Genomic DNA, 12623 nt, shown 5'->3' with positions numbered 1-12623 from the left:
ATGAAAACTAGGTATAAACTGATGCATTTTGTGAAATAAAATATTTCAAATGGACAAGCATTTCTGAAAATGATTAAGATACACAGACATGGTAATCTCCCATGTGTCTGCCCTGGTTTTGATAACCTGTTGCCCTTGGTTATTGGGGGGGCTGAGTGGTTCCTGGGGTTCCAGGTACAGGGTAGGGAGTGGATTGTATTATGCTCATTAAGGTAACTTACCTGTTAACAGAAACTCAAGACCAGCAGGTCCCTACATTTAAAATTCCTTATGAAAACAGGAGCATATTCTTGATTGGGATTTGAAACGGTGCACTGTGTATGTTGAATAAGCCTAAGTATTGAAATGAACCAAAGTAAACTGAAGGAAATAAGTGATAATTTAGTAATGAATTCCTAACCATGGGTTAAAAAAAAAATCAAGTATACATTAATGATGAACGTGTTGCTTATTTTTATTTTTTTAAATACTACCCTCCTCCAAAGTGATTGCAGGGGGATGATCTGTGCTACCTGTCAGCACTGCAATGACGCTGATCCCGGATCAGAATTCTCTTACTATGGGCTCCAGCAACCCACAGTAATCGAGTGCCAATTACATAGATCAATGCAGTACCTATGTACTGAGCTCATGTAAGGATTGACTAGGGCACAATACTAATATATTAACCAAGAGGCAACACTCGCACTGGACCACTAGAAAAAAATTACAATCAAGACAAAGGCATTATACCTCTAAATATTGCAGGGTACAGCACAAAACCATTTAGAAAACATACATTTTGATTGTCCACAGCTTTTAAACAGTATTTTTTTTTTAAAAAACGTATAACTTCCTGTCTGGGTTCATGCTAAGTACAGACATCAGCCAAATGATATAATTGAATGACACGCACATTGTTTATTATCAAGGAGTCTAATCAGAACAACATCTGTTGCAGATTGAATCACTTTATTGAAGCCCTTTGGAAGTAATGTGTAATTAACTATCAATATTTATACATAACGTATATATAAGATCTCTTTACCATTCGGTTACTTACTGTATAGTGTGCAATTATAGACATTTTACTTCTTGTATGTATAGTTAACCTAGGATACAATTGCAGGCATCAGCTTTAACATGTAAGTGTTGCAAAAGAATCTCTGCACAGCTTATTCAGCATCCCTTCCCTATAACCAACAAACCATCTATTTGTGTCTGTTTCTATTGTGTCGGAAATTAGTTGCCGGAATTAGAGGCGTCCTGATTGAACTGTGACAAAATGTCAGCTCTGAATGGTTTTACAGAAGCTTTGAAATCTTTAAGGGAGTAATTCTATCCCATTTCAACATATGGTAATTGGAATATTGTCACACCTTGACACAGCTAAAACATTAAGAGACAAGCCTTAAGGGAACTGCAATTCATAGGATTTACAGCCTACATTTTCAAAAACAAACTGTAAGTGAGGACATATTTAAAAAAAAAAATTACATTCTGAAATGAACAGCAGGTATACTAAATTAGCTCTCAAAATGTAGGAAAGAAAATGCGCTCCCCCCCAAAGCTGAGCAGACTTTCCGCTTAATGACACTCATAAAAACTAGAGCTAGAATCCCTCGAGCATTCCACTTCTAAAAATAACTAATTTTCAATTTTGTATTATACTGGTGATAGCACCAAAGTAAACTTGTGCGAATGAACAGTCAGGATTTAATATGATATGTATAGATATATATATATGTAGCTTGCATGAGTATATACTGTAAAAAAATCAATACTACTGTATGTCAAGCACTGGCATAATAATCCAAATTACCATTATTATTTTTCAGAATTTCCCAGAAAATGTTAAGATGTTATATATAGTCTGGTATAGGGTTTGTATCGGAGTATTTATGTGAAAATATAGACCATTTAAGGCAAAGCTGTATAATGAAAGGAACAGTCCTGGAAGTGAGAGAGCTATACATTTCTAATCAATAGATAAATAGACTGAGGATTAAGTATTCATATTGGAAAATGAAAAGAGTAAGCTAATTTAGCTAATAACATTGTCAACCCGAATGGCTTAAATTACATGTCAGTGTTGCTTTATTTACTTAAAGGGAATGTCTAAGGTACTTAATTTTCATTCCATTAGAGTTAAGTTTCTATTTATTAAGACTGGCGTTTCCCATATCAGTTTAAAGAAGAAAATTGTTTGCGTGAAGTGCATCAAATTTATTAAACGGCTACTCAATAAATTTGTCACATTTTTGGCCAAAGTCAGAAAATAAAATTAATGTCTGCTGTGTGCAGTTGATATTAGCTTTAATAGCCATCATTTTGTTGTTAACTAGATAATGGCACTAAATAATATTTGCATTCCATGGCGGGTGAGGTAGAAAGGTAAAATTTTGACCAGTTTTGGAACACACAATGACAATCTTTAAATGTGCCCGATTTATCAGGTTTTTTTTTTATATAAATCTGTTGTACTTAAGGATCGTCGATTTGTAATTTACACCACCTATTACTTTTCTTAAAGTACGCCAAAATTTTCATGTAGATTCAGGTGCATTTTTGGGGCAAATTAGGCCATGCCCAGAGAAAAGTCCTGTGCGACACTTTTGAAGCAAAAATCTGGTGAAAATAGTTTCAAGATGAGGGTTTGAGACCAAACCAAAATATAACCTGCCCCTTTAACCCTTTGAGTGATCTGTGATAACAGCATTATCAATGGGGATTCCCTGCTCTGATGAAGTCTCTAGGTTTCCCCAGTGACTCGATCAGACATCGGGAAAATGCTCCACAGTCCTGGGAAAATGCTCCACAGTCCTAGAAAAGACCACAGGGCAGTCTGTCTGTCTGTTCTGCCTGCTCCTAGGGTACAGTAAGTGTAGCTGTAGCAGCAGCCCGTGTCACAGAGACACAGAGATAATGTTTTAGTATACAAGAGTATGTTAATAGATTATTACTTTAAAATAAAGTTTTTAAATAGAAATCTAATAAAAAAAAAGTTAACCAAAAAATTAAAGTTAAAATAAAGTTAATAAATAGAAAACCTTTATTAGGATAAAAAAATAAATTTAATAAAAAAATTTACAAAATGAAAAAGAGTATGAAAAAAACAAAAACAGGAAATAATAATAATAAACAATAAAAATGAGCCAGTCATTAAGGAGATATTCCAGTGGAGGCTAATTTTTAATACCTGTCCTATTGCCCTATACAGTGTATACTGTGTTTCCCTTAAAATAAGAGTGTCTTATAATAATTTTTGCTTCCAGAGATGAAATATGTCTTATTTTCAGGAGATATCTAATTTTTCCTTGAAGAAGAATTAACGCTTATTGTTGAACAAGAAAAAAATAAACATTTATTATATGTAGATATATTTTAAAGTAGTTGTCATCACAAACAAGCATAACCAGACAACCCACCACCTCCCTCCCCTTAGCGGTAGAGGGTGGCGGAGGGATCTTACTTTCGGGGGATGCCTTATTTTCAGGGGGAGTCCTTATTTTAAGCTATCCTGTAAATCCCCAACTATGCCTTATTTTCTGAGGATGTCTTATTTTCGGGGAAACAGGGTATCTAGATAGACTGCAGCTACTCTAATTACCAACACAGAACACCTGAGATATAATAACCCACCGGCTGGTGGACGCCTAGCATACTTTTTGATTGGCATCCAAAGGCTTTAGTGAAGAAGTTTCTAAGAACCACATTTTACTATTGTTTATTCTACGCTATATTATTAAAAGTTATGTTTTATCCTCAATGGGGATAATCTAGGTTTTAGTGGGCTCAGTGGCCCTTTGTGCTTATCAGGGTTTATTTCTAATAGCCTTGTATCCCTGGTTTTGTATAGCACCACTTTATGTGATGCCAGTAACTTTTAATGTATTTTTGAAAATTATTTTCCTATCAGGGAGTTCCCTTTTAATTGTCTGGCCATTTATAACCAAAATATTATGTTCATTAATAGGTTAAGATAAACTTATTATTGAACAGAACATATTGGATATAGATAATATTACAAACAAATATACATTTCAGAAAATGGAATAAAACAGAAGAAAAATTATACCATTTTCTTTGCACATTAGGTGGTCTTTACTATCATATCTAAACTTACTCTTCTATGACTCACAATATATTTAATAGTTTCAATCAATTTAGGTTTTGTTGGGGAATGGTGGATATAAAAAATATGGTTGCTAGGTTATAATTTAGTGAACTGAATCCCTTAATTACATGTGTACCTTGAATATACACAAACTACATATATAATATTTATATGGAAGTGATGACGAATCACTATGTGGGTGATCGTGTTGACTTACATAGAAGTTTTTCACTGTCGTACAATCCTCTTGGAAATACGTTACATTTACATAACATATTAATTTGCATAAAACATTTAACAAGAAAGTTTAACTGGTTGTTGACTGATGCAAAAAACGTATGCCATGGACTACTGTTGATTGCTGCACCATAATGTATACTGTTATAATTCTCAGGGATGTTGTTGGTACACCCACAATATCATTGGCAGGTAGAACTGCTGATATCGGTGAAACATCTGATCTCCAAGGGAGACTGTAATGTAATCATTGGTCCCATTAGCAAAATTATTGACACTGGTATCGCCAATAGAAGCCTTCATTCTATAATTTTATTCTATCATACGCGTAATGAAATCTCAAGAATACATAAATCCACACCTACCTTATTTCAAGTTTGATTAAAAGGATAATTTAGTAGGAACAAAAATAAAAAAAAATCTTTCATATCAGCTGGTGCCAGAAATTGCCAAAGATTTGTAATTTACTTCTATTAAAAAATCGCAAGTCTTCCAGAACTTTTGTTGCTGTATGTCCTACAGGAAGTGGTGTATTCTTTATAGTCTGGAGAGCAGGAGAGGTTTTCTATCGAGATATGCTACTGCTCTGGACAGTTCCTGACATGGACAGAGGTAGTAGCAAAGAGCACTGTGTAAGACTGCAAAGAATACACCACTTCCTGCAGGACATTCAGCAACAAAAGTTTTGTAAGACTTGAGATTTTTTTTATCAGAAGTAAATTACAAATCTAATAAATTACAAATTTATGATCATGGTCAATAATTCTGACCGTAGGTAGAGCTAAACGATGGCAATTCAGGGAATGGCTGTTGTTCATACAGAGCGTGAAAATAACCTCAAAAACATTTATTTATTTTTTTAAGTTGACATTTTTTTTAAAGTAGTAAAATAAGTTATATAAATTGATTATTGCTGTAATCATACAGACTTAAGTTATATAGATAACATTTAAAAAAATAGCTTTTTTTTCCAATTTCACAGTGCAAATACCTTTTCTTGTTTTCACAGCATAATTTTTGTTAAACCTAGGATCCCTAGCGGCGCCGTATAAAACTGACATGTCAGTTTTCTTTGGCCGCTATTCAGTGAATGGTGGCCGCAGAAAACCCTGTCAGTGTACACTATGGAGCGAGCGGCTACGGCTGCACGCTCCATAGTGTGCTGTGGGGAGTTCTGATGCGGGCACGCTTGGATGCGCCCGCATCAGAACTGATCTTTTCAGAGACCGGCCGTTCCGTGACCTGGCCGGGTCACGGAACGGCCGGTCTCATACGCAGTATGACAATAGCCTAACACTGTACCTGAGGAAAGTAATAGATACCAAATTACACATTTTCTGACATGGCACACATGATGTCTCAAAGATAAACATCACAAGCAGCACATGTAAAATTTGGAGGGAAAACTTTTTTTTTTTTTTTTGTATTTGAATTTGGCTTCTTTTTAATGGCACTTCACTTTGCAAACATGCAAAGACTTCGACTATCCAAGCCACAATGACAAATTACAACTTCTCCACTACTGATGGACTGCATTTGAAATTTACCCTGTGGGTCGAGCTTGAATGAGCTACATGATACTGCTTATTATAGATAAAAGTTCAAAAATGTAATGTAATTAAGAAGAATAAATGCGTTTTCACTTGATAGTATAACAGAGACTGGTTCAGTAATAATTGCAAATGTCTGAATTGGAGTTCTAGTTCTTAACCATACATAATCTGTAATCACAATGTGATCAAAATTCTCAAATAAATCACGGCTATCGCTGAGGAACAGGGATAGAGAAAAATGAATGCTAGAACAAGAAATCTCGCTCTGAAGTTAAACTTCAAAGAACTAGATTTATCAAAGGGGGCTAATGTTAGGACTCCTTATCTCTCATGCAAGCAAATGGGAGATAAGGAGTACACAACCTTAGCACTCTTTGATATATCTAGGCCAATAACTTTTGAATAAAAATATTATGTTGGTTGTATTTTATGTTTTGTTTTCTTTTTTAATTATTTTTTCGTTCTTGAATGCTAGTCATGTGACATGATGGATAATGATCACAATAAGGCTATGTTCACACACCATGATACTCCTAAACATCATACCAAGTTTTATCTTATAAAAATATATTTTATTTAATGAATCCATCACAAATATGTAAAAAAGACAAGTAATTGTAAGTGAGGAGGAAAGGAGACAACCCAAATACAATGATAAAGAGCCAACACTCCCACCTAAATATTCAAGTAAGAATATCACATAGAACTGGACACTATTCACATCATAAAGACAGTACTGATATAAAAATGCAAAAATACAGTACAATGACGAGCTTGCAGCCAATTACAAGTACAAGTTTAAAAAATCGGAAAATCACAATAAAAAAAAAATGTCGATCAGCCAGTCATCCAATTTCAACCATTCCTCTCCTCTCTGTCCCTATATCACTCTGTTAGTCTCTCCCTGCTCTGCTATAACTGCCTGCTGCCATCCTGCTATCTCCTCCACACACAGCCGACTGGACACCTCTTTTAACAAATCATCTTATATAGAAGGTGAGGGGGAGGTGCTGACATCACAGAGGGGCCTGCGGCTGATTGGACAGGTGCTAGGGATTATAAGTTATCCCTTTCTCTCGCCCAGTGACTCCTCAGACACCACGTGCAGACGCCATTTTGGTTTTTTTTGCAAATTTCCTTAACAAAGTGGCAGTAATTTATTTCTCAGAACAAAGCAAATTTAGTGCGATTCACAGCAAATTTTGATTCGCCAGATTTGCTTTGCTTATCCCAAACAAATCTAAGGTTTCACCAAGGGTGGTTTCATTCAAACCATCATCCAGTAGGGCATATTCCTAGGTTTACAATATGTAAAAAGGATGTTTGTCTTTGATAACAACGGCCATCATTGTGCAGATAACGTCCGTTATTTTTTATTTCATGGACTGTTATTATTTGCTTTACAATGTAATGTATCCGGTGCTATGCCAGTGAGTAGTTTTTAAGACATAGCAATATATACAGATGTAGTAAGCCTCAATATGATAGTTTTCACGTTATCATCTGAACTAAACCATGCTATGCTATTACCATAAAGTGTTTTACAAGAAATAGGGACATCTGCATTTGTCAGATCTCAGTACTCCTTTGCAGGGATTCATGACTACCTACTTTATTAGCATAGGGTGCTGTAGAAATGACAATGGGGACAGTAAATTAGGGATGCTTTATCCCTAATTTACTATCAGTAGATTACCAGGGCAGGGCACATTGCCTAAACTATAAAAAGTTGTCTACAAATAAAAATAGAATCTTTTTAATGTTATAAATGTTCGGATATCCTTTTATAGATATTCTCTTACATCTTTGTATTGTATTTAAACATTTTCTAGTACTGAATATCTGAATGTTTTAAGCATTAACACAAGTATCTTTCCTTGCCTCAAATCATTTAAATAACTAATGTATTTTCATGCAACACGTGTAATTCAGATCTCTTTTGCAGTGTTCATTTTGTATTCATTGCTGCCTCTCCTCTTCTGGGTGTACAGTATATTTCATAGCTCATATTTCACGCCTTTGATTTCTAACTACAGAAGGAAAAAAAGTATAACCATCATTAAATGTCATTGGCACAGTATATGTTGGCACACTGGTGGTAATCATTTAGTGGATGGTTCTTCTTAGTAACCATTTAATAAATAAAAACTACTGAAAATATACGTTTTATAATAGGCATCTTTCCGTTGAATTTTGTATAGTGCCCAATGTAAAGGCAGAATACGGCTACTGATAAGTGCCACTGGGCCAAAAGCAACTTTGTGGGAATAAAATGGACTCTTAATTAAGAATCAACTGTATTCATTAGTTTTCCCCAGTTTTTCCTAAGCACAGGGCTTACCTGGGCAAGGACAGCTCCTCCAAGGACCCAGAGAGAGCAGGGGCATGGTGTTCTGATGTTCAGCCCGCTCACTGTAGTGCAGGGTGAGAGGGCTGAACATCAGAAGACAGAGGAGCAGGAACTGCCAGCATCCTGCAGAGAGAGAGAGGGATGAAGGACCTGATCACATGACCAGCAGGTTCTCAGTACTACAGTGTAAAAAGCAGCCCAACAGAGAGGAAGAGGGGGGAAGAGCTGTAAGTGCTGTGTGCATGTGTGTGTGTCTTTGTGTGTAAGTCAGTAAGTGTGTATCAGTCAGTAATGTGTGTTTTTGTGTGTGTCAATCAGAATGTGTATGTCAGTCAGTAATGTGTGTATGTGTGTGTGTCAGTGTATGTGTGTCAGTCAGTAATGTGTGTGTCAGAAATGTGTATTTGTGTATATTAGTGGTGTCTCAAGTGATTGCAGATTGATGTGTGGATGGATGAAGGGCCCACTGAGGCCAACAAAAGACCTGGAGCTGGCATAGGTATTTGAAATATACAGGTCATTGTCAGATATAAACATCTGCACTTAGGGGCAGAGGGGCTGAATGAGAAGATGGTTAAAGCTTTCTGTTTCCCGATGCAGAATGTTTTTCACTTTGCCATCCTCTTTTCGAGATGAGGAAAGGCTGGTCTAAGCCCCGACCATTGTGTGTGGGCATTGTTTTGTGACATCAGAGACACTGTGCAGCTATTGGACATCATGTGTGGGTGTGGCTTTGATTGCACATGATTGCACATTATTGTATGGGGCTGTGCAAGGACTCAAGCGAGCACCGATCAGCAAGATCAGTGCTCATTTGCAGTGCCTCCAGAAGGAATGATTAATTGTGCGGCCAGGCCGCACAAACGATCACTGTATCATTTGCACGTCCACTTAAATATATTGCTATCAGCCGCACATTCCTTGTTTACACCGGGAGAAGTGTGGCCAATAGCTTAAAATGTTGAAGCTGCTCAAAAGATGCAATCAGATGATGAGCAGGAGTTTTCCGACTCCTCAGCTAATTGCTAACACTGTTATGCGGCCTTTACACGGAACGATTACCGTTCGAATTTTTGCAATAACGATCGCATTTGAGTGATAATCGTTCCATGTAAACACAGCAAACAATCAAGCGACAAGCGAGAAATCATTTATTTTGATCTTTTAACATATTCTCAAATCGTTGTTTGCTAAAAATTCGCAGATCACTTCATGTAAACAGTGTTTCAAAGATTCACCCTATGTAAAAGATGGGCTTAAGCGATCTTAAAAACAATCGCAATAACGATTCTTCTTACAAATTTTTTAACTATTTTTCTAAGACTTATTCATCTAAACGCTGAGGGGGGCCTTCGGTCGACATGTTCAGGGGATCGGATGCAGCAGAGTTCCGGGGTCTGAGTGGGGGTTGGTTGGGCAGCAGCTGCTCAGGTCCGGGGGGGTGGGGGTGAACGGGGTGCGGTGGTGCAGCTGAGGTTTGGGGGTGGGGGGTTCCGGTAGCAGTGGCTCAAGTCCGGGGTGGATGGAGGGTGCAGAACAGGGGTCCAGCGGTGCAGCCGGAAGGGTGTCCGTGACTAATTAAAGTCTATGGGTCAGGAAATCCAGGTGGTTTTTCCGGACATGTGATGGGGGCCTTATGGGGCAAAGATATGTGGCTTTTTGAGTTACACAACTAGTGCGATTTTTAAATACACCTGAAGGGAAAGCATCTTTTGCCATGTGTAGCAGAATTTATGAATCAGAACACTTTCATTCAGGCACAAAATTGCACATAAAATTACAGATTATGTCTATGTTCACTCAATGTCAAAAAAAGAGAAAGGGCATCCACTTTTTCTTTTTAAAAAGATGGTCGTTATTGTTGCAATTAACCCCTTAACGACATCGGGCGTATATTTACGCCCTGATGCCGGTAAGGACGTTCAGAGCGGGGCCGCGCGGCGACCCCGCTCTGAACCGCGGCGGTCCCGGGTGCCGCTTGTAGCCCGGGACCGCAGGTATTAGCGGGCACGGTCCGATCGCCGTGCCCGCTAATACAGTAATCAGATGCAGCTGTCAAACATGACAGCTGCATCCGATTACCGGATTCAGCTGTTCCCTGGTGTCTAGTGGCGGAGATCGCTCCTCCGGGATGTTATCTCGGAGGAGCGATCTCCGTTTCTGAAACCGGCCGGGGACCGCTGCAAGATGGCGCCGTCCCCGGCTCAGCACTCGTTTACTTCCGGCTGCATATCATGTTCTTGATATTGTGGTCATCTTATTACCCAACTGTAAAGCCAAGTTTTGCAACTTTGTGGTTTATGTTTTACTTTTTTTTTAATAGTCTTCTCACGTTATTTATTTATTTATTTTTGACATTTTAGGTTCATCTATTTGGAAGGCTTTTTTCTTTTCTCCGATCTTTAATCCAGAAGAATCCGAAGGCTGTTTCAATAGTCACGTCTGTCCATGCTTCGGACAGAACATCATGCAACACAATCCTCCATTACTTTTTGATTTGTCCAGAGACCCGGGTGAGGAGAATCCTCTTACACCACAGACTGAACCTAATTTTTATAATATTCTTAGGACAATAGAAGAAGCAACAAAGAATCATAGAGCAAATATTCCAGAGGTTGATAATCAGCTGACAGTGAAGAATGTTATTTGGAAACCATGGCTTCAGGCTTGCTGCTCATCTTGGATTGAGTTTTGTTACTGTGACTATGATGAAAAATTAGTCTTGGAATGATCTACCCTAATATATAAATAAAAAGGAATGGAGAATACAATCTTAAATATTGGATTTCATGTCCCTGAGATAAAAAGTCAAAGCATTATTTCTTTTGTCTTCTCAGATGTATGGATTGCATACTTTGTAGGTGGTGTTTTGATTTTAAAAACACACCTCAGGCTGTAACTAACACATTTCATCACATTTTTCTCTTCTTGGTGAGACCCACTAACATACATCAGTTTTACAATACCGCATGCCCGTTTTATGTATTTACCCTGCAGCGTGTGCACTTATATTTTGTTACCATCCTTCTGTCAGGGATATGATTCACTTTGGCACATCAGATGCTAAGACATACATCAGCGTTCTTTGAATGTGTGTGATGTTTGAGAACAAAATATTACTTTCTTTCTGCTACACTAAACCGGAAAACAATCTTCCAGATGTCTTTTATACTTTAGGAAGTAAGTCAAGTTTGACCAAAGTAATGAACAAATTAAAGCTCAGCAAATATTCCAATATTTTTTTTTCTTTTATAAAATAATGGAAAATAATCGGAGGCTTTTACATAACAAAAGACGGCTGCAGCAGAAAATATGTCATTGTCATTCCTTTATTCTAACACCGTTAAAAACACACTGGTGCATTTCAAACATCAAGTAAGCATATGTTAGAGTCTTCTTTCAATAAAAACAATCGGCATTTATATTACTCTCCATTTCATTTCCTGATGTTACACAGATACAACAGTTGAAAAGACATATGTCGATCAAGTACAACCAAGAAATAGGCAATGACGTGGATGAAAAGAATCTAAGAACGTTCTTTCCTCATTAATCCAAAGGAATTGGGCAATCTGCCCTGAAAGAGAAAAATTTCCCTCCCGATTCCAAGTAAACAGATTCAAAAAGAATTCTATAAATGCACAAAAGCATTGATCTTATTTTATTCTAAGAAACCATTTAAATATTTGAAGCCCTCAACTGTTAGTTCTCCAACCAACTTTGAGGTTGTCTATTTCACAGTTTACAGTTCCTATTGTAAATAGTCTTGTTGCATTTGAACCATTCTTTTCCCTTTACTGGACAGTAAAACCTGCATGCTGACTTTATTCCATGAATCAGTACTAATCCAATTATATCAACTTTTGTTAAGTTTTGTTTTGGTTTACTATAAAAAAACAAAAACTTTGGGGGAAAAAAGTGATCCCTGTAACTTTATATTTTTCGGGCTTATTTTTTGTGCCATGGTCTGTAGTTTTCATTGATATGATTACAAAGAAGAAAGCAACTTGTTGACCACTTTTATCCCATTTTTTCTGGTTTGTAACATGACCAAAAAGAGGCAATATTGGAATTTGATATTTTTTGCATTTACACACCTTTGCAGGATCAGGAATGTGGTCACTGCGACTGCAGCATCTAGCAGGGTTGCAGGGCGAGAAATCTCCCCCTGTTTACTATTGAGACCCCACTATGCAATCATTAAGGGCCTATAGTAGCCACAGCAACTGGAGTGGCTTCGGAAGCCAGCTAAAGAAGATGATCAGGCTCCTCCTTGAGGCAGAATCTGTTCTTCTATACCTGTCAGTGTAATACTATGTCACTATGACAGGTGAGGAGTATATAAAAGTGACCCCACTGGCAGACCCCCACAAGTGTAGGGTGTCTG

General features: G+C 37.4%; 1 protein-coding gene across 2 annotated transcripts in view; it reads left to right on the top strand.

The window, feature by feature from the left end:
* LOC138768152 (steryl-sulfatase-like) overlaps positions 1-11658 on the top strand; it is a 112741-nt gene extending 101083 nt beyond the window's left edge. For both annotated transcript variants that reach the window (XM_069946261.1, XM_069946260.1), the window contains exon 10: positions 10600-11658. In XM_069946261.1, the coding sequence (XP_069802362.1) occupies positions 10600-10967 (368 nt within the window). In that variant the 3' untranslated portion in view covers positions 10968-11658. The remainder of the gene's footprint in view (positions 1-10599) is intronic.
* Positions 11659-12623: the final 965 nt, after the last annotated feature.

Source organism: Dendropsophus ebraccatus, chromosome 11 (assembly GCF_027789765.1).
Source record: "Dendropsophus ebraccatus isolate aDenEbr1 chromosome 11, aDenEbr1.pat, whole genome shotgun sequence".
Taxonomy (NCBI): domain Eukaryota; kingdom Metazoa; phylum Chordata; class Amphibia; order Anura; family Hylidae; genus Dendropsophus; species Dendropsophus ebraccatus.
The sequence above is the reverse complement of the archived record's forward strand: the minus strand, read 5'-3'. Positions and strand labels throughout refer to the sequence as shown.